Source organism: Oenanthe melanoleuca, chromosome Z (genome assembly GCF_029582105.1).
Source record: "Oenanthe melanoleuca isolate GR-GAL-2019-014 chromosome Z, OMel1.0, whole genome shotgun sequence".
In the NCBI taxonomy this organism is placed as follows: domain Eukaryota; kingdom Metazoa; phylum Chordata; class Aves; order Passeriformes; family Muscicapidae; genus Oenanthe; species Oenanthe melanoleuca.
In genome coordinates this window covers 31,884,055-31,902,896 of record NC_079362.1, presented here as the reverse complement: position 1 = coordinate 31,902,896, position 18,842 = coordinate 31,884,055, and the positions used below count along the sequence as shown (strand labels likewise).

At 51.9% G+C, this 18,842-nt stretch overlaps 1 protein-coding gene across 1 annotated transcript; it reads left to right on the top strand.

Moving 5' to 3' along the window:
- The first annotated feature begins 3,054 nt into the window (after positions 1 to 3,054).
- LOC130265459 (serine/threonine-protein kinase PAK 3-like) lies at positions 3,055 to 11,420 on the top strand. The gene is made up of 12 exons (XM_056514558.1): positions 3,055 to 3,133; positions 4,038 to 4,075; positions 4,481 to 4,603; positions 5,126 to 5,248; positions 5,473 to 5,653; positions 6,584 to 6,647; positions 7,884 to 7,932; positions 8,759 to 8,871; positions 9,405 to 9,619; positions 10,056 to 10,252; positions 10,839 to 10,975; positions 11,365 to 11,420. The coding sequence occupies exons 1-12, from the start codon at positions 3,055 to 3,057 to the stop codon at positions 11,375 to 11,377; spliced, it is 1,332 nt and encodes a 443-aa protein (XP_056370533.1). The 3' UTR covers positions 11,378 to 11,420.
- Positions 11,421 to 18,842: the final 7,422 nt, after the last annotated feature.

Here is an 18,842-nt window from a genome sequence, read left to right as displayed (position 1 = left end):
CTGCCTGGGGTCACGCTGCGTGCCAGGAGGCTGGGAGGAGACACAGCCAGGGCAGGTGACCCAAAGTGGCCCGAGGAGCTGTTCCAGACCCTCTGACATCCTGCTCAGCATTTCAAGCTGGGCACAAGAGGGAGGAAGGAGGGCATGTTTGGGGTGATGGCATTTGTCTTCCCAAGTCCCTCTGAGGCTTGAGGGGGCCCTGCTGTCCTGGAGATTCAGAGCACCTGCCTGCCCATGGGAAAGGGTGCTGGAGTTCTTTGCTGTGGGAAATGCAAGCACAGAGAGCTCTCAGGGCCTTGTGCATACAGGCTGAGAGATAGAGATAGATACAATGTTTGACCTGAGACCTTGGAGAGGGCTTGGATCTTAGAATGGTGAAGGTGAAAACGAAGCAGGCAGAAAACAAGATTGCAAGTTTGTAGTTTAAGTAGAAATTTGCTTTAAGCAAAGAGAAATATGTCTTCTGTAAGCAAGGCAATATGTTAGATAAGTTAATAAAGGATTTTAAAGTTTAGCAATGGAACCTGTTACCCGGGTAGTTAAAAGTTCAAGATGTATCAATGGAAGTTTGACAAGTGTTACACAGCTGGTTGATATTGGATGACATGTGGCTGTAAGAGTCGGTCTGAAGTTTTCTCTGATCTGTCTCAGACCATCATCAGAGACTGAGACCCTGGCGCTGCACCACTCCCCTGCGTTCTGGCCTGGCCGAGGTGGATGCTTGCCAAGGACTGTTTGTAGGTGTGCTTGGTGCTTGCCATGCTATGCTGCTCTTGAGCAGGGTACTGGCTGTAGCGTCCTGTTCCACCTGTTTCTTGGAGCAATGATCTCCGCATGCAATAGTCCATAAATCCCCCACCTTTTGGCCAGAGGCCACTTGCTTTGGAAAAGGACTAAAAAAGTGACTTTCCTAAAAGATCTCCTTCTCCCCAACGGATTGAAGATGCGTCTCGGACGACTACGAGGATGCGTCCCATCTGTTGGTAGCTATATCCCCTCCTTCTCTTTCCCTGTCTCTCTCTCTCTCTCTCTCAAAACTTAATTGTTAGCATGCAATAAATTGTATTACTGCTTTCTGTAAACAAACCTGAGTCTCTTGCCTTTTGTCTTTTGCACCCTGGGCTCAAACGAACCATCACGACTCCCGCTCGTGTTGAGCGCATCGTGACAGTGGCAAAGACACAGAAAGGAAAGCAATTAATGATTGGTATAAAAAGATGTTAACGAGTTTCATAGGAGTATGTGATTAGATAAAAAACTGACATAAGGCACTGTAAGTAAGAATTAAAGGGCTTCTGATATTATAGCATTGGATGTCACACCTTGAATGTCTCACCCCTTTATGAGACTGAAGGCTTAAGGCAAGAAAGCACTTTTTAAACAGTTCCTCAGTTAGCCCATCTCTGTAACATTAATATCCCAACGCAATGGGAACATGAGTTCTGCCATGGGCACTAAGGCCAACATGAGGGAGTGAAAACTTCTGCAGGTTTGGATCTGCGTGAGCCATGGCCTGTGTCAGCGGGGCACCCACCACAGCTGAAGGAGCTGCCCAGACAGAGCTGCCTGGGGTCACGCTGCGTGCCAGGAGGCTGGGAGGAGACACAGCCAGGGCACGTGACCCAAAGTGGCCGAGGAGCTGTTCCAGGCCCTCTGACATCCTGCTCAGTATTTCAAGCGGCACAAGAGGGAGGAAGGAGGGCATTTCGAGTGATGGCATTTGTCTTCCAAGTCACTGTGAGGCTTGAGGGGGCCCTGCTGTCCTGGAGACACAGAACACCTGCCTGCCCATGGGAAAGGGTGCAGGAGTTCTTTGGGGTTTTTGCTTGTGTGCATGGCTTCTACATTCCCTATGCAACTGAATTGTTCTCCACATGTGTGTTTTGCCGCTTTTACTTGTTCTATGCCCAGACCAGCCTGCTTGTGGGGCATTGAGTGAGAATGGCTGTGTGTGGTGCTTGGTTTTGAGCTGGTGTTAAACCACAAGAGACATAGATAAAAAGCAGTTTTAATGAAAGAGGAGGGAGAACGAAGAATCCAAATTTTGGAATGGTGGTGGTTTCTGTTTTCCTAAGCCTGCCTTCCTGTAGCCTGTCCACCTGATTTATTTAACTCTGCCTCACAACTTCAGTTTTTCTGGAACCAGCCTACTTGGGCCAACTGCTTTCTTCCTGCCAGCATTTTTCAGTTGTCCCAGAGAATGTTGGAACTTTATTTTCTTGCTCGGTTTACATCCACAGCAGGCGGCTCCCTCTGATGCAGGGAAGCTCCAAGAGGTGAACTTCAGTAGGGTGAAGCTCCTTGAAAATGCCACAGCTGAGAAGCAGCATCATGATGTGTTTGCAATGGATGTCTTGTTTAGCTTTCTATGTTTACATCAAGCCTACCATTTTTTAGGCCTGTGTCCCACCTTGTTCTGCCACAAACATGTGAAGAAGAAGGTCTACGAAAGCGCTTCCTGAGTTTTTTCCCACTGCTGTTATTAAACCAGAGATTTCCTTTGATGCTGTGTTTTAGAGCCCTAGCTGGAAGAGGCCTTTTCCTTTACCACAGGGGAATGAGTGGCCAAAGATCCTATTCTATTTTTTGCTTTCCTCACATCATGGTCCCTTCTAAGTGTTCAGCTTCTCAGTGGGGGCTATAGGGGCTTGGTGTGTCTTTGGAGTCACTCTTAGACTCCTTGAGCAAAAGGTTATGCACTAGGAGGGCCTTTGTGTTGATTTGTAGCAGAGGAGAACTTTGCAGGCGTTTTTTGGCATTAGCTGTAGAGAAGGTCTGCTTCTACACATGACCTCACCAGCCAGCCTCCTAATTGTGATGTCGAGCTCCTCTTGTGATGTCAGGGGCCGCATCCCGGCGCTGTCACGGCAAAGTTGCTGTGCCGAGGCTCGGGAGGCCTCAGTGTGCAGAGCAGCTCTTTGGCACGCTCGCTGCAGGCGGGAGCTGCTGCTCGACGAGGTGTCTGCCAGCAGGCTGCACCCTGACAGCACTCTGAGTATTTTCTTTGTGCCCACAGGTATTGTCGGTGCACACTTGAGCAGCACTGCTGCGACCATGGACAGAGTGTGCGCTGCTGCAGTGTGCACGGCTTTTTCCGTGGCTTATTCCGGGTACTTCTTCACCCACCTGGCACGTAAGTAGAGGTTTTTGTTGGGTGGGGCATGTGGAAATCAAAATGCCGTGAAGAGGCCTTTGGTTGGGTAAAGCTGCTGTCACCAGCCTCAGCTGAGCAGGGGTGTCTCTAGGCAGCAGGGCGTGGGCTGCATTTGCCATGTAGCCTGCAGGGCTTGTGCTGCCCCATGCCATGGCATGGCCTGTGGCAGTGGAGTCTGGAATCTGCTCAGTTTGCTGGCTCAAGCAAGACAGGTTTCAAGACAGGAAGGTTGGGAGAGTTTAGCAGGAGTCTTTGTAAAACTGTGTGCTGCTGTCCAGGAGTGGGGAGAAGCATCTTGTTGTCTGCATGCCCTCATCCCAGGATTTATCTGTGGAACTTGACTCTTGCTGTGTGCTAAAATAACCCTTCCCTCTGTGATAAAATCATGAATCAACATGGAAAATGCCTCTGAAATCAACATTTCACAAGAACTCTTGGTACTCCTGAGCCCAGCAGCTGTTTTGGAGCTGTGCCACAATAGAACTGCCACCACGGCTAAGGGGGTTTGGGTGAAACTCTTCTGGGGAAACATTTTCAGCAAGCTCATGACAATTGATGCTTGCCATCTCTTCAGAAAACTGAAGTCCAGCAAAGAGAGGAGCTGTAGCTTCTGCTGGGTGGGGTGGGGCAGAAGCCGTGACTATTACAGAACCACCTTGAATTTCTCGATATCAGGTTTTGGTGGCTTGAGTGGCCAAAGAGGACAAAAGGCAGGCACAAGGCAGTACTTTGTGCTCTTGTCTTGCTTGCTGTGTGACACAAGGGTTGCTGCTGGAGGGAAGCAGTGAAAGCAGAATGCTCTGTCTTTGGCTTGAATTTTTGGGCCTGCCCAGTGCGGGCAGCTTTCTCACAGCATCCGCCTCTTTTTCCTTGTGTGTTGCAGGTCACATCGCCCGTGCCTGGAGAGAATCTGCTCCTTGGGTGAGTGGGAAAGGAGCCTTTGGCCTTGGGAGCGTTGGACAGTTGTGGAGCACGGCGTGAGCTGGGCGTGCTGCAGTCCAGTGCCAGCCTGCTCGGATGAATGAAAGCACAGTCCAGACTCTGTGCAGCACCAGCACCAGCAGCGACAGCTGCATCATCCACAGGATTCCTGGCTGTTTCCTCCAGTTCCACTTAGAGCTTTTTCAGCAGATGAAAGTCAGCTTGCTCGGTGCTTGGAGCCGTGGTGGAATTTCTCCTGTCCAAGAGAATGCAGTCTGCTCTGCGTGGCCCATTTTACTTCTGGCTGACCGACATAGAATCCAGACGGTTTCTCCTTAGCAGATGTGGCACTAGAGCTGGATATAAAGCAGGTTGCCTGTCCCTCACGTTGCTTTCTGTCTGCAGAGCACAAAACCAACCTCTGAGCCTCCTCTGGCTGAGTGTGCTCCTGAAGAAGAGGCCGAAGGGAAGGAAGATGCCCACCAAGCTGCAGATGCTGCCACTGCAGGGCCTGAGCACCCAGCATCAGTAAGTGGCAGCTCTGGGTAGCCCTGTGGCTGGAGCACAGCAGAGCTGGAAGTTTCTGATCAGACAGCACCTGCCATGCATGGCTGAGGATGCTGGGGCCTGGAATCTTTCCAGCACTTGCAGAGCACTTCTCCCGACTAGTGAGGCCTGGAAATGGGTGTGGAACTTGGGCATTTGGGCATCAATTTCCCACTGTTCTGCCAGGGGCTGTGAATTTGTCTCAGCAAGAGACAAGAGGTAGCATTGGGGTGTCTTTGGATGCTCCTGGGGTACAAGTGAGGCCCTTTGTGCCCAGTGGCGGTGCAGGCTCCCTGCCCGATGTGAGGGGAGCTGCACAAACATGCAGTTCACAGCCTTGCAGGATCCACAGGAGACACTGTCCCCTGAGGGACCTGGTCCTGTCCAGAGCAGCTGTGGGTAGCTAAAGGAAGAGCTGAGATGCAGCGGGGCCTGTAGCTGAATACACGTGAGGTTCTGAAGGACAGGTTCTTTCCTGTCCCTCATGCTGCTGTCTGCCCACAGAGCACAGGGGCAGCGCCAGCACCTGCTCTGGCTGCCTCAGCAGCCGAGGAAGAGGCTGAAGAGGACGAAGGTGCCAGTGAAGCTGCCACTGCTGTCAGCCCACGGCCTGAGCTGCCAGCATCAGTAAGTGTCTGCTTTGCTTAGCAGTGTCTATGGTGTCATTTTGTGCATATGTAAAAGCAATCTATGGATTTTGAGCCTGGAATTGGAGTAGGGGCAGCAAATGCCGAGAGGTGAAGAGCCCTGGATGTGGCCGGCAGCATCTTGCTAGGGGCTTGCATTTGAGATGGGATTGCAGGGGCATCTGTGCCAGGCACATTTCTGACCCAAACTCATTCTTGTCCCAGAGCTCCAGCGCCTCTGTCGTGGCACCTGCACGAGCTGCAGCTGCAGGCTCTGAAGAAGCCGCCAGTCCCCAAGCTGGGAGCTCCAGCACGAGCAGCTCGTGCACCTGGAGCACAAGCAGTTCCTCTGGCGGCACAGAGCAGCTGCGAGAGAGGACAGAGGACGAGTGGCTGGCCATGCTGAGTATGTCCTTTGTGATCCCTGTCTGCTGGAGCAGGGCCTTGTGTGTGCGTGTGTCAGCACGAGCTGTCCCGCCTGGTGCTGCTGCTCAGCTGAGTGTCGGTGCTGTGGCCTCCACACAGGAGCTGTGGTTGTGCTTTGAGGTGCTGAAGGAGCAGCGGGCTGTTGCTCCTGCCTCAGAGGGCAGCCTGGCCTGCTTTGGCTTTGCCTGAGCTTGCCTCGCTGCCAAAGGCAAAGCAGAGCTTGTTTCTGGCTGGGCAGGAGGCTGTGACCTTGTGAATGCGTGGGCCTCAGGGAGCTGCTGTGGGGCCCAGCTCCTGTGGACCATGGCCAAGGCCATCTTGAGAGCTGAGCCCGGCCTAAAGCTGGGCCCTCATTGCTAAGGCCCATTGCAGGAGCTGCTCACAGCAGCTGCTGCTCTGGAAAGCCAGAAAGGCCTTGTTTAGGCAAAGTCCTGCTGTCAGCTGGAGATCGCGCCTCTGCTGGGAGCACTTTGCACTGTTCTTCTGGTTCTGGAAAGGGCAGCTGTTGGTAAAAATTGGTTCCAGAGCCCAAGATGCGTTTGCTGTTTGCAAGGATTAAAGCTTTTGTTGAGTGTCACAGAGTTTTATTTGCAAAACAGAAATGTTTTTGTTTTTTTAGACAACAATCACTTCTTTTGGTTATGGTTTTCTGATCCCTGTCTCCCCTACAGTTTCCCCATATGCTCAGATTTCAGTTCACACTTGTAGTTTTGTGCAGGCCATGTTTGCTGCAGAGCTTCTGGTCTTGCTGTTGTTTTGGTGGTGCTGGTGGTGCAGTAATGGTGTTGTTGTTTCTCTCCTGAGTGAGTTGAACGGGCCCAGTGGGCCAGAGAGTGGGGCTGCCTTTCTGATCTGCTGCACGGTGGGATCTCTGTTTTGGAGTGAGCATCTTTCCTTTGCATTTTTACAGGGATGCTGGTAAACAAAGGAGATCCAGAGGCTAAATATACAGACCTGGAAATCATTGGCAAAGGGTGAGTGCAGCCACAGGTCCTTGTTCAAAGGGAGGGGCTGTGGACTTTGCTGGCGGCACATCTCCCCAGAGTGACGTCAGGCAAGCTCCAAAGCTGCTCAGACACTGCCTTGAGACGCTGCCGTCTCTCAGTACTGCTCAGCATTGACAGCTGTGGTCCGAAGGCATGGCAAAGACGCCTGGATGGTGGCAATGTCTTTTCTGCAGCAAAGAGCAGCACCTGGCAGATCTCCTGTTCCCTCAAGCCCCTCTTTGCCGCTTTTCTTAGGAGAAATAATTTCTGTGTGTCCCAAAAGAATACAGAATATGTGGGAATGAAAGGAGGAAAATCTTCATTGCCTCCAAGATCAAGGTGGCAGCCAAAGGCTGTCAGGGAACAGCTCTCAGTAGTAGTTCTTTCCGGTATTTTGCTGAAAACAAGTTCCAGTGGTCAGGATGACCATCACCTAGTCTAGAAGCCAGAAGCAGAAATGAAAGAAGCAGCTGTCTACTGAAATTGAGGTGGAAACATTGAAAGCTTCAGGGGAATGCCCAACGCCAAAGATCTCTAGAAGAAAAGGCAACATCTGCCTTTGGAAGACCCCTCGTGGATCCTGTGGGGTTTAGGGCTTTCCTGCAAAAAATCCACCAATCTGTTCCCCTTTGAAAGCCAGCTCAGCTAACTGGAAATGGGATTGATTTGCAACATTTCCTCTGGGAGGAGCCAAATGCGCAAGAAGTCACCTGAAAAGTGGAGTCTTTCCTGTGCCTGGTGTACCAAAGGGAAGCAGCTGCCCATGGCTCTGCACCCAGAACACAGGTGTCTGAGGATCCTCTGCTTTGAGTGCTTCTCCATCTGTGTGTGCACCAGTGGAGACCTTTGCCTGCTCTGCCTGTGGCTGCAGCTGTGGCTGGAGACTACTCTCCTTGTCAGCTAGAAAAAGGATCCGTTTCTGGAAGCTTTCCTCTGATGGCTCTTCCATGGCTTCAGGCTTCTCAGAAGGCCTGTGTGCTGCTGCCTGAGTTTGGCAGATAGACTCCAAGGAGAGGTGTCAGCATGTCCAGCATGCATGTGCGTGTCTGGAAAGATCCCACACGTGCACAGCTCCCGAAAGAGTAATGGGATAAAGTGCAGAGCACAATCTGTGGTGGTGCATTTGCTGTTTGCCCCAGGACTTTGTTTCCTGTTGGAGTGCAGTGTCTGGCACCTGCAGGGACTAAAGGCCTTCTCCTTTCTCTGCTGCTGTTTTGTTTCTAGGGGTTTCGGCACTGTGTGCACGGCAGTGGAGACTGCCACAGGAGAAGAGGTAAGCGTCAAGCAGTGCTGCAGCTCCTGCAGCTCTCCAGTGCCCTCCCCCTTGCTGTGAGCTGTGCCTGAGCTTTGGGTCGCTGGTGAGCTTTGCAGGAGAGGCAAAGGCAGTGCAGAGCAGAGTCAGCCTGCCGAACAGAGTGGGGACAGAGTTTGTCCTTCTCAGCTGCTGCAAGGAATGCAAAGAAGCCAAGGGGTGTTTTGCAGAGGAGGACATGCTAGGTGGGTCTTAGTGCCGAGGGGGTGTCTCAGAGAATGGCACTGCTCTTTGGGGCTGCAGCTCAGGGCTCCCGACTTCTCACTTCTGGCTGTTAGCAAATCCATGGGAATTGTGATGGTAGCTCCTCAGCCACCTGCAGTGCTGCTCTGTGGAACTGTGCTTAGCAAGAGAGGTCTGCAAGAAGCCTCTCAGGGGCCTAACCCCTGCTCAGAGCCTGGCATGTGTCACTAGAAGATCAAGACTAGGGTTATTTCGTTTTACAGTCAGGCAGGAATTACAAATGTCAGTGGGGTTCAGAAAATTGTTTAAGTGGAGAAAAATGGAAATTCCTAAAGTGACAAAGTGGAGAGATTGTTTCCTTTGGAGGTGTCCTTTATGATGTGGTCATCATCAGGGCATTTTTCCCATAAGGTCTGTAGGGTTGTATTTCTTAGGGGGGATAACGGTTAAGATGTTTCCAGTGTTGCATTTTATCTGTCATGTCTGCAAGTGTTTGCTTTGTTGATGTGCAGTGGGCTGCTGCAGCAATGATCAAGCCCCCCAAGTTCCCTATGTGTTCCTGTGCCAGACTACTTTGGCTCATTGTTTTCTATGTCATTTTTAGGTGGCAATAAAGAAAATTAGTCTCCTGCAAGAGAGAATCAACGAGCTATGCGTGAAGGAAATCCAGGTCATGCGGGACAATAAGAACAGCAACCTTGTGAGCTATATAGACTGGTGAGTGGTTCTGCTCTTCTGCTGTGAAGGGTCACTCACCTCCTGCAAGCCAGAGCTTCAACCAATCCTCTGGTTGCTGGCAGGGGGTGGAGCTGTTAATTCCTGTTTCTGAGCTGATGTACAGAATCTTGGAGGAGATTGCGTTGGGGCTGCAATACTCTTTCCTGGCATATCTAGTTTAAGTGTGCTGTTAAAGCCCAGGACTGGGTCCAATTTTACAGAGCCAAAAACCTCAATGTTAACTCCCTCCAACTGCTCCCTCCAGGTTTTTGTTTGTTCTTGTTTGGTTTGGGGTTTGATTTTCTTTTTCCACAAGGTTCTTAAGTGCTAACAAATCCCTGTAGATTCCATTTCCCTTGGCCTGTTGCATTGGTGGGATAGCAAGCAGTCTTTAAACTGCACAGATTTTGTAGAGCCTAGTGAATGACTATTCCCTTCCTCCTGTCTTCCTTGGAGAGAGACACGGAAACAAGAATCCACCAGGTCATGCAGGAGCGCGCATTCATCTACAGGCTGTTGTTTCCTCTTTTCAGCTTCCTGGTGCATGAGGAACTCTGGCTCGTGATGGAATACATGGACGGAGGTTCCTTACACGATGTCATCAGGGAGACCAGGATGGCAGGCTCATGTTTCTTTTTCCTCCCTCAGTGCCTGCAAGGCCTGGATTTCCTTCACTCCCAGCAAGTCATCCACCGAGACATCAAAAGCCACAACATTCTCCTGCGCTTGGACGGATCTGTCAAGTTGGGTGGGTGTTGTTGGCCAGGCTCAGCCGTGCTGGGCTGCGGGGTGGGGGTGCCTTTGAGTGACTGCCAGATCCCCAGGAGTGGCGCCTGTGGCAGTGCAGGCTGCCCTGCAGCAAGGGCAGAGCACAGCCACAAGGTGCAGGGCGGTGTGGCTGGGAAGAAGGTGTCAGGAGGGGCTTTGGCTTGTGTGTGTCCCTTCCCAAGCAAGGCAGTTTCACTCCCGTGCTTCAGGGGACTAAAAGCCACTGTGTGAAACTGGGGGCTTTTGCTGAATGGCCAATCCCATATTCCCTCAGCTGCAGGCCTAAGGAAGGCCAGCATGGCCCCTTCTGCAGCTGGTTTGCCCTCTGCCTTCTTGGACATTGCTAGAGGGGGGAATTCTTCTGTTTGCTTTCCTAGTTCACTCTGGCTTGATCACAGTGGTTTTTTTCTCCTCAGCTGATTTTGGACTCGCTGCTCAGCTCACAGCTGAGCAGAGCAAACGGAGATCAGCTGTCGGCACTACTTACTGGATGGCGCCAGAGATTTTCACCAGGAAGCCCTATGGCCCCAAAGTGGACATCTGGTCCTTTGGCATCGTGGGCATCGAGATGGTGGAAGGAGCGCCTCCTTACCTGATGAAAACCTCCCGCACGGTGCGCTGCAACTTCTCTCACAGCCTCCTGTCACTCTAACACAATCTGCCTTGTTTCTTCTGCCTGGGAAGTTTGGTAACACCTGGAGACCATGGGTTCCGAGCTGCACAGTCTCTTGTGCTTCTTGCCCTGTGTTTTCCCCTTGCCATGTAATTTTGAACAGTCCAAAAAATGATGATGTCCTTTGCTTGATGGAACCTTTGCCTTAAGGAAGCAGTGAGCAGCACCAAGCTGCATTTTTAGGTAAAATCTTTGGGAATAGTAGAGTTATGCCAAAGTCCCTCCTCCAAATGGACTGTAGAGCTGGTGTCAGTCCTCAGAGAAGCAAAGGGTGCTTTTGCAGATGAAATGTCTCCTAATTCCATCAGGCAATGAAATCAGGGCCCAAGGCAGGAGCCTTTGCACATTGGGCAGGCTGTGCTTGCCTCTGGCTTTGCGTTCTGTTGCTTGGGCTAGGAAAGGCATGTGCCACCCTCTGGCAGGGAGGAAAGCGCCACTGGAGAGTGGAGCTTGCGCAGTGGGGTGTGGGTGAGCAGTATTGGGTGCGAAGGAGACAGGTGCAGTGTGACCTTGCCTTCTACTCCAGGTTGGACAGCTGATCAGCACCGGGGGCACCCGAAGCTGCAGAACCCCAGGCAGCAGTCCCCTTGGCTGCGAGACTTTCTGCGCTGCTGCCTGCAGACAGACGAGGACAGGCGCTGGTGTGCCCAGGAACTTCTGCAGGTAAAAGGCAGAGCGGCCGCAGGGTGCGCCAGCTGCCCGCTGCCAGGGGCTCCTCCTGGGCTCGAGTGCAAGGCGTCAGATGGGCCCTGCTCCTAAGAATCTCCAGTCTGGGGGCTTTTCAAAGGAAAAGCAAGGAGAATCCTGGCCTGGGATTGGCTTGGAAGGAGCCTTTCAAGGTCACCAAGACCAAACCTCCTTAAGCTCAAGACATCTGGCTTCATGCCTTTGTGGGATTGTGAGCCATGGTTTCCCGTGGTAGCAGGGTCCTGGACGTGGAGACAGAGGTGCACAGCGTGCCCTCCTTTCTGTCTGTTCCTGGTAGGCAGAGAAAGGCTGTTTCAGCCTGTGAGGAAAGTAGATGTTCATGTCTTCTTTTTCTCTTTGGGCAGCATCCGTTTGTAACCTCAGCCAAGCCGACCTCCAGCCTGACGCCTCTGATCGTGGCAGCACAGCAGTTTATGGCCGACAGGAGATACTAGCCCTGGAAGAGGCCATTGTTGTTTGTTGTAGTTTGTAGTTGCTAGTTTGTAGCTGCTAGTTTGTAGTTTCTAGTTTGGTGTTTGTTTAGATTGCTGGTCAAAATAAATACTATAAAACCTTCACAGTGTTGGAGGCTTCCCTTTGTTCTGACACAGTGAACAGGCTTTAAATTTGCTTCTTAATGGTCAGGCGTTTCTAAACCATGGATGGGCACAGTCTGTGGCACAGTTTGGAAGTGGGCAGAGCTCTTGTTCCTTCACTGCCTCCAGGCCACGACCTCCTGTGAAGATACAGGCTTGTAGCTGTGAAGAGAGGAGCAGAGTAGAACGAAAGCGAGCAGAGCAGTGGTGTCACTGCTGGGGACGCCGCTGTGGCCGTGGTTGGGTTGGAGCTCCAGGGAAAGGTTGGGTGTGTCTATGCTGCTCTGGGCAGAGGAGGAGGCAGCCAGGCTTCTCCACAGGCTCAGGTGCAGGTGAGTGTCCAGCGGGAATGTGAATCCTTCATGGGTACTACGGCCAACGTGAGGGAGTGAAAACTTCTGCAGGTTTGGATCTGCGTGAGCCACGGCCTGTGTCAGCAGGGCACCCACCACAGCTGAAGGAGCTGCCCAGACAGAGCTGCCTGGGGTCACGCTGCGTGCCAGGAGGCTGGGAGGAGACACAGCCAGGGCAGGTGACCCAAAGTGGCTGAGGAGCTGTTCCAGACCCTCTGACATCCTGCTCAGTATTTCAAGCTGGGCACAAGAGGGAGGAAGGAGGGCATGTTTGGGGTGATGGCATTTGTCTTCCCAAGTCCCTCTGAGGCTTGAGGGGGCCCTGCTGTCCTGGAGATGCAGAACACCTGCCTGCCCATGGGAAAGGGTGCTGGAGTTCTTTGCTGTGGGAAATGCAAGCACTGAGAGCTCTCAGGGCCTTGTGCATACAGGCTGAGAGATAGAGATGGATACAATGTTTGACCTGAGACCTTGGAGAGGGCTTGGAGTCTTAGAATGGTGAAGGTGAAAAGGAAGCAGGCAGAAAACAAGATTGCAAGTTTGTAGTTTAAGTAGAAATTTGCTTTAAGCAAAGAGAAATATGTCTTCTGTAAGCAAGGCAATATGTTAGATAAGTTAATAAAGGATTTTAAAGTTTAGCAATGGAACCTGTTACACGGGTAGTTAAAAGTTCAAGATGTATCAATGGAAGTTTGACAAGTGTTACACAGCTGGTTGATATTGGATGACATGTGGCTGTAAGAGTCGGTCTGAAGTTTTCTCTGATCTGTCTCAGACCATCATCAGAGACTGAGACCCTGGCGCTGCACCACTCCCCTGCGTTCTGGCCTGGCCGAGGTGGATGCTTGCCAAGGACTGTTTGTAGGTGTGCTTGGTGCTTGCCATGCTATGCTGCTCTTGAGCAGGGTACTGGCTGTAGCGTCCTGTTCCACCTGTTTCTTGGAGCAATGATCTCCGCATGCAATAGTCCATAAATCTCCCCACCTTTTGGCCAGAGGCCACTTGCTTTGGAAAAGGACTAAAGAAAGTGACTTTCCTAAAAAGACTTTGAGATCTCCTTCTCCCCAACGGATTGAAGATGCGTCTCGTCGGACGACTACGAGGATGCGTCCCATCTGTTGGTAGCTATATCCCCTCCTTCTCTTTCCCTGTCTCTCTCTCTCTCTCTCTCAAAACTTAATTGTTAGCATGCAATAAATTGTATTACTGCTTTCTGCTAAGCAAACCTGAGTCTCTTGCCTTTTGTCTTTTGCACCCTGGGCTCAAACGAACCATCACGACTTCCGCTCGTGTTGAGCGCATCGTAACAGTGGCAAAGACACAGAAAGGAAAGCAATTAATGATTGGTATAAAAAGATGTTAACGAGTTTCATAGGAGTATGTGATTAGATAAAAAACTGACATAAGGCACTGTAAGTAAGAATTAAAGGGCTTCTGATATTATAGCATTGGATGTCACACCTTGAATGTCTCACCCCTTTATGAGACTGAAGGCTTAAGGCAATAAAGCACTTTTTAAACAGTTCCTCAGTTAGCCCATCTCTCGTAACATTAATATCCCAACGCAATGGGAACATGAGTTCTGCCACGGGCACTAAGGCCAACGTGAGGGAGTGCAAACTTCTGCAGTTTTGGATCTGCGTGAGCCACGGCCTGTGTCAGCGGGGCACCCACCACAGCTGAAGGAGCTGCCCAGACAGAGCTGCCTGGGGTCACGCTGCGTGCCAGGAGGCTGGGAGGAGACATAGCCAGGGCAGGTGACCCAAAGTGGCCCAGGAGCTGTTCCAGGCCCTCTGACATCCTGCTCAGCATTTCAAGCTGGGCACAAGAGGGAGGAAGGAGGGCATCTTCTGAGTGATGGCATTTGTCTTCCCAAGTCACTGTGAGGCTTGAGGGGGCCCTGCTGTCCTGGAGATGCAGAACACCTGCTGCCCATGGGAAAGGGTGCTGGAGTTTTTGGGGTTTTTGCTTGTGTGCATGGCTTCTACATTCCCTATGCAACTGAATTGTTCTCCACATGTGTGTTTTGCCGCTTTTACACTTGTTCTATGCCCAGACCAGCCTGCTTGTGGGGCATTGAGTGAGAATGGCTGTGTGTGGTGCTTGGTTTTGAGCTGTGTTAAACCACAAGAGACATAGATAAAAAGCAGTTTTAATGAAAGAGGAGGGAGAACGAAGAATCCAAATTTTGGAATGGTGGTGGTTTCTGTTTTCCTAAGCCTGCCTTCCTGTAGCCTGTCCAGCACCTGATTTATTTAATCTCTGCCTCACAACTTCAGTTTTTCTGGAACCAGCATACTTGGGCCAACTGCTTTCTTCCTGCCAGCATTTTTCAGTTGTCCCAGAGAATGTTGGAACTTTATTTTCTTGCTCGGTTAATTCCACAGCAGGCGGCTCCCTCTGATGCATGGATGTACCCAGGGAAGCTCCAAGAGGTGAACTTCAGTAGGGTGAAGCTCCTTGAAAATGCCACAGCTGAGAAGCAGCATCATGATGTGTTTGCAATGGATGTCTTGTTTAGCTTTCTATGTTTACATCAAGCTACCATTTTTTAGGCCTGTGTCCCACCTTGTTCTGCCACAAACATGTGAAGAAGACGGTCTACAAAAGCGCTTCCTGAGTTGTTTCCCACTGCTGTTATTAAACCAGTGATTTCCTTTGATGCTGTTTTAGAGCCCTAGCTGGAAGAGGCCTTTTCCTTTACCACAGGGGAATGAGTGGCCAAAGATCCTATTCTATTTTTGCTTTCCTCACATCATGGTCCTTTCTAAGTGTTCAGCTTCTCAGTGTGGGCTATAGGGGCTCAGTGTGTCTTTGAAGTCACTCTCAGATTCCTTGAGCAAAAGGTTATGCACTAGGAGGGCTTTGCGTTTGGCTTTGTAACAGAGGAGAACTTTGTAAGCAATTTTGGCATTAGCTATAGAGAAGGTCTGCTTCTACATATGACCTCACCAGCCAGCCTCCTAATTGTGATGTCGAGCTCCTATTGTGATGTCAGGGGCCGCATCCCGGCGCTGTCACGGCAAAGTTGCTGTGCCGAGGCTCGGGAGGCCTCAGTGTGCAGAGCAGCTCTTTGGCACGCTCGCTGCAGGCGGGAGCTGCTGCTCGACGAGGTGTCTGCCAGCAGGCTGCACCCTGACAGCACTCTGAGTATTTTCTTTGTGCCCACAGGTATTGTCCGGTGCAGACTTGAGCAGCACAGCTGCGACCATGGACAGAGTGTGCGCTGCTGCAGTGTGCACAGCTTTTTTGTGGCTTATTCCGGGTACTTCTCACCCACCTGGCACGTAAGTAGAGGTTTTTGTTGGGTGGGCATGTGGAAACCAAAATGCCGTGAAGAGGCCTTTGGTTGGGTAAAGCTGCTGTCACCAGCCTCAGCTGAGCAGGGGGTGTCTCTAGGCAGCAGGGCGTGGGCTGCATTTGCCATGTAGCCTGCAGGGCTTGTGCTGCCCCATGCCATGGCACGGCCTGTGGCAGTGGAGTCTGGAATCTCCTCAGTTTGCTGGCTCAAGCAAGACAGGTTTCAAGACAGGAAGGTTGGGAGAGCTTGGCAGGAGTCTTTGTAAGAACTGTGTGCTCTCCAGGAGTGGGGAGAAGCATCTTCTTGTCTGCATGCCCTCATCCTAGGATTTATCTGTGGAACTTGACTCTTGCTGTGTGCTAAAAGAACCTTCCCTCTCTGATAAAATCATGAATCAACATGGAAAATGCCTCTGAAATCAACATTTCACAAGAACTCTTGGATGCTCCTGAGCCCAGCAGCTGTTCTTGAGCTGTCACAATAGAACTGCCACCACGGCTAAGGGGTTTGGGTGAAACTCTTCTGGGGAAACATTTTCGCAAGCTCATGACAATTGATGCTTGCCATCTCTTCAGAAAACTGAAGTCCAGCAAAGAGAGAGCTGTAGCTCCTGCAGGGTGGGTTGGGGCAGAACAGTGACTATTACAGAACCACCTTGAATTTCTCGATATCAGGTTTTGGTGGCTTGAGTGGCCAAAGAGGACAAAAGGCAGATGCAAGGCAGTAGTTTGTGCTCTTGTCTTGCTTGCTGTGTGACACAAGGGTTGCTCCTGGAGGGAAGCAGTGAAAGCAGAATGCTCTGTCTTTGGGTTGATTTTTGGAGGCGCTGCCCAGTGCGGGCAGTTTTCTCACAGCATCCGCCTCTTTTTCCCTTGTGTGTTGCAGGTCACATCGCCCGTGCCTGGAGAGAATCTGCTCCTTGGGTGAGTGGGAAAGGAGCCTTTGGCCTTGGGAGCGTTGGACAGTTGTGGAGCACGGCGTGAGCTGGGCGTGCTGCAGTCCAGTGCCAGCCTGCTCGGATGAATGAAAGCACAGTCCAGACTCTGTGCAGCACCAGCAGCGACAGCTGCATCATCCACAGGATCCCTGGCTGTTTCCTCCAGTTCCACTTCAGAGCTTTTTCAGCAGATGAAAGTCAGCTTGCTTGGTGCTTGGAGCCGTGGTGGAATTTCTCCTGTCCAAGAGAATGCAGTCTGCTCTGCGTGGCCCATTTTACTTCTGGCTGACCGACTTAGAATCCTGATGGTTTCTCCTTAGCAGATGTGGCACTAGAGCTGGATATAAAGCAGGTTGCCTGTCCCTCACGTTGCTTTCTGTCTGCAGAGCACAAAACCAACCTCTGAGCCTCCTCTGGCTGAGTGTACTCCTGAAGAAGAGGCCGAAGGGAAGGAAGATGCCCACCAAGCTGCAGATGCTGCCACTGCAGAGCCTGAGCACCCAGCATCAGTAAGTGGCAGCTCTGGGTAGCCCTGTAGGGAGCAAAGCAGAGCTGGAAGTTTCTGATCAGACAGCACCTGCCATGCGTGGCTGAGGATGCTGAGGGCTGGAATCTTTCCAGCACTTGCAGAGCGCTTCTCCCGACTAGTGAGGCCTGGAAATGGGGTGTGGAACTTGGATGTTGGGCATCAATTTCCCACTGTTCTGCCAGGGGCTGTGAATTTGTCTCAGCAAGAGACAAGAGTAGCTTGGGGTGTCTTTGGATGCTCCCGGGGTACAAGTGAGGCCCTTTGTGCCAGTGGCGGTGCAGGCTCCTGCCCGATGTGAGGGGAGCTGCACAAACATGCAGTTCACAGCCTTGCAGGATCCACAGGAGACACTGTCCCCTGGAGGGACCTGGTCCTGTCCAGAGCAGCTGTGGGTAGCTAAAGGAAGAGCTGAGATGCAGCGGGGCCTGTAGCTGAATACACGTGAGGTTCTGAAGGACAGGTTCTTTCCTGTCCCTCATGCTGCTGTCTGCCCACAGAGCACAGGGGCAGCGCCAGCACCTGCTCTGGCTGCCTCAGCAGCCGAGGAAGAGGCTGAAGAGGACGAAGGTGCCAGTGAAGCTGCCACTGCTGTCAGCCCACGGCCTGAGCTGCCAGCATCAGTAAGTGTCTGCTTTGCTTAGCAGTGTCTATGGTGTCATTTTGTGCATATGTAAAAGCAATCTATGGATTTTGAGCCTGGAATTGGAGTAGGGGCAGCAAATGCCGAGAGTGAAGAGCCCTGGATGTGGCCGGCAGCATCTTGCTAGGGGCTTGCATTTGAGATGGGATTGCAGGGGCATCTGTGCCAGGCACATTTCTGACCCAAACTCATCTTGTCCCAGAGCTCCAGCGCCTCTGTCGTGGCACCTGCACGAGTTGCAGCTGCAGGCTCTGAAGAAGCGCCAGTCCCCAAGCTGGGAGCTCCAGCACGAGCAGCTCGTGCACCTGGAGCACAAGCAGTTCCTCTGGCGGCACAGAGCAGCTGCGAGAGAGGACAGAGGACGAGTGGCTGGCCATGCTGAGTATGTCCTTTGTGATCCCTGTCTGCTGGAGCAGGGCCTTGTGTGTGCGTGTGTCAGCACGAGCTGTCCCGCCTGGTGCTGCTGCTCAGCTGAGTGTCGGTGCTGTGGCCTCCACACAGGAGCTGTGGTTGTGCTTTGAGGTGCTGAAGGAGCAGCGGGCTGTTGCTCCTGCCTCAGAGGGCAGCCTGGCCTGCTTTGGCTTTGCCTGAGCTTGCCTCGCTGCCAAAGGCAAAGCAGAGCTTGTTTCTGGCTGGGCAGGAGGCTGTGACCTTGTGAATGCGTGGGCCTCAGGGAGCTGCTGTGGGGCCCAGCTCCTGTGGGCCATGGCCAAGGCCATCTTGAGAGCTGAGCCCGGCCTAAAGCTGGGCCCTCATTGCTTAGGCCCATTGCAGGAGCTGCTCACAGCAGCTGCTGCTCTGGAAAGCCAGAAAGGCCTTGTTTAGGCAAAGTCCTGCTGTCAGCTGGAGATCGCGCCTCTGCTGGGAGCACTTTGCACTTTCTTCTGGTTCTGGAAAGGGCAGTTTGGTAAAAATTGGTTCCAGAGCCCAAGGTGCGTTTGCTTTGCAAGGATTAAAGCTTTTGTTGAGTGTCACAGAGTTTTATTTGCAAAACAGAAATGTTTGTTTTTTAGACAACAATCACTTCTTTTGGTTATGGTTTTCTGATCCCTGTCTCCCCTACAGTTTCCCCACGTGCTCAGATTTCAGTTCACACTTGTAGTTTGTGCAGGCCATGTTTGCTGCAGAGCTGCTGTCTTGCTGCTGCTGTTGTTTTTGGTGGTGCAGGGGTGCAGTAATGGTGTTGTTGTTTCTCTCCTGAGTGAGTTGAACGGGCCCAGTGGGCCAGAGAGTGGGGCTGCCTTTCAGATCTGCTGCACGGTGGGATCTCTGTTTTGAGTCAGCATCTTTCCTTTGCATTTTTACAGGGATGCTGGAACAAAGGAGATCCAGAGGCTAAATATACAGACCTGGAATCATTGGCAAAGGGTGAGTGCAGCCACAGGTCCTTTCAAAGGGAGGGGCTGTGTACTTTGCTGGTGGCACATCTCCCCAGAGTGACGTCAGGCAAGCTCCAAAGCTGCTCAGACACTGCCTTGAGACGCTGC

What these genes read in the sequence shown, in the direction of transcription:
- LOC130265459 (XM_056514558.1), top strand. Translation starts at nt 3,055, where the DNA reads ATGGACAGAGTGTGCGCTGCTGCAGTGTGCACGGCTTTTTCCGTGGCT. An exon ending in CTGGAAATCATTGGCAAAGG is followed by an intron (nt 6,648 to 7,883) that starts GTGAGTGCAGCC and finishes TTTTGTTTCTAG; the next exon opens with GGGTTTCGGCACTGTGTGCA. An exon ending in TGATGAAAACCTCCCGCACG is followed by an intron (nt 10,253 to 10,838) that starts GTGCGCTGCAAC and finishes CTTCTACTCCAG; the next exon opens with GTTGGACAGCTGATCAGCAC.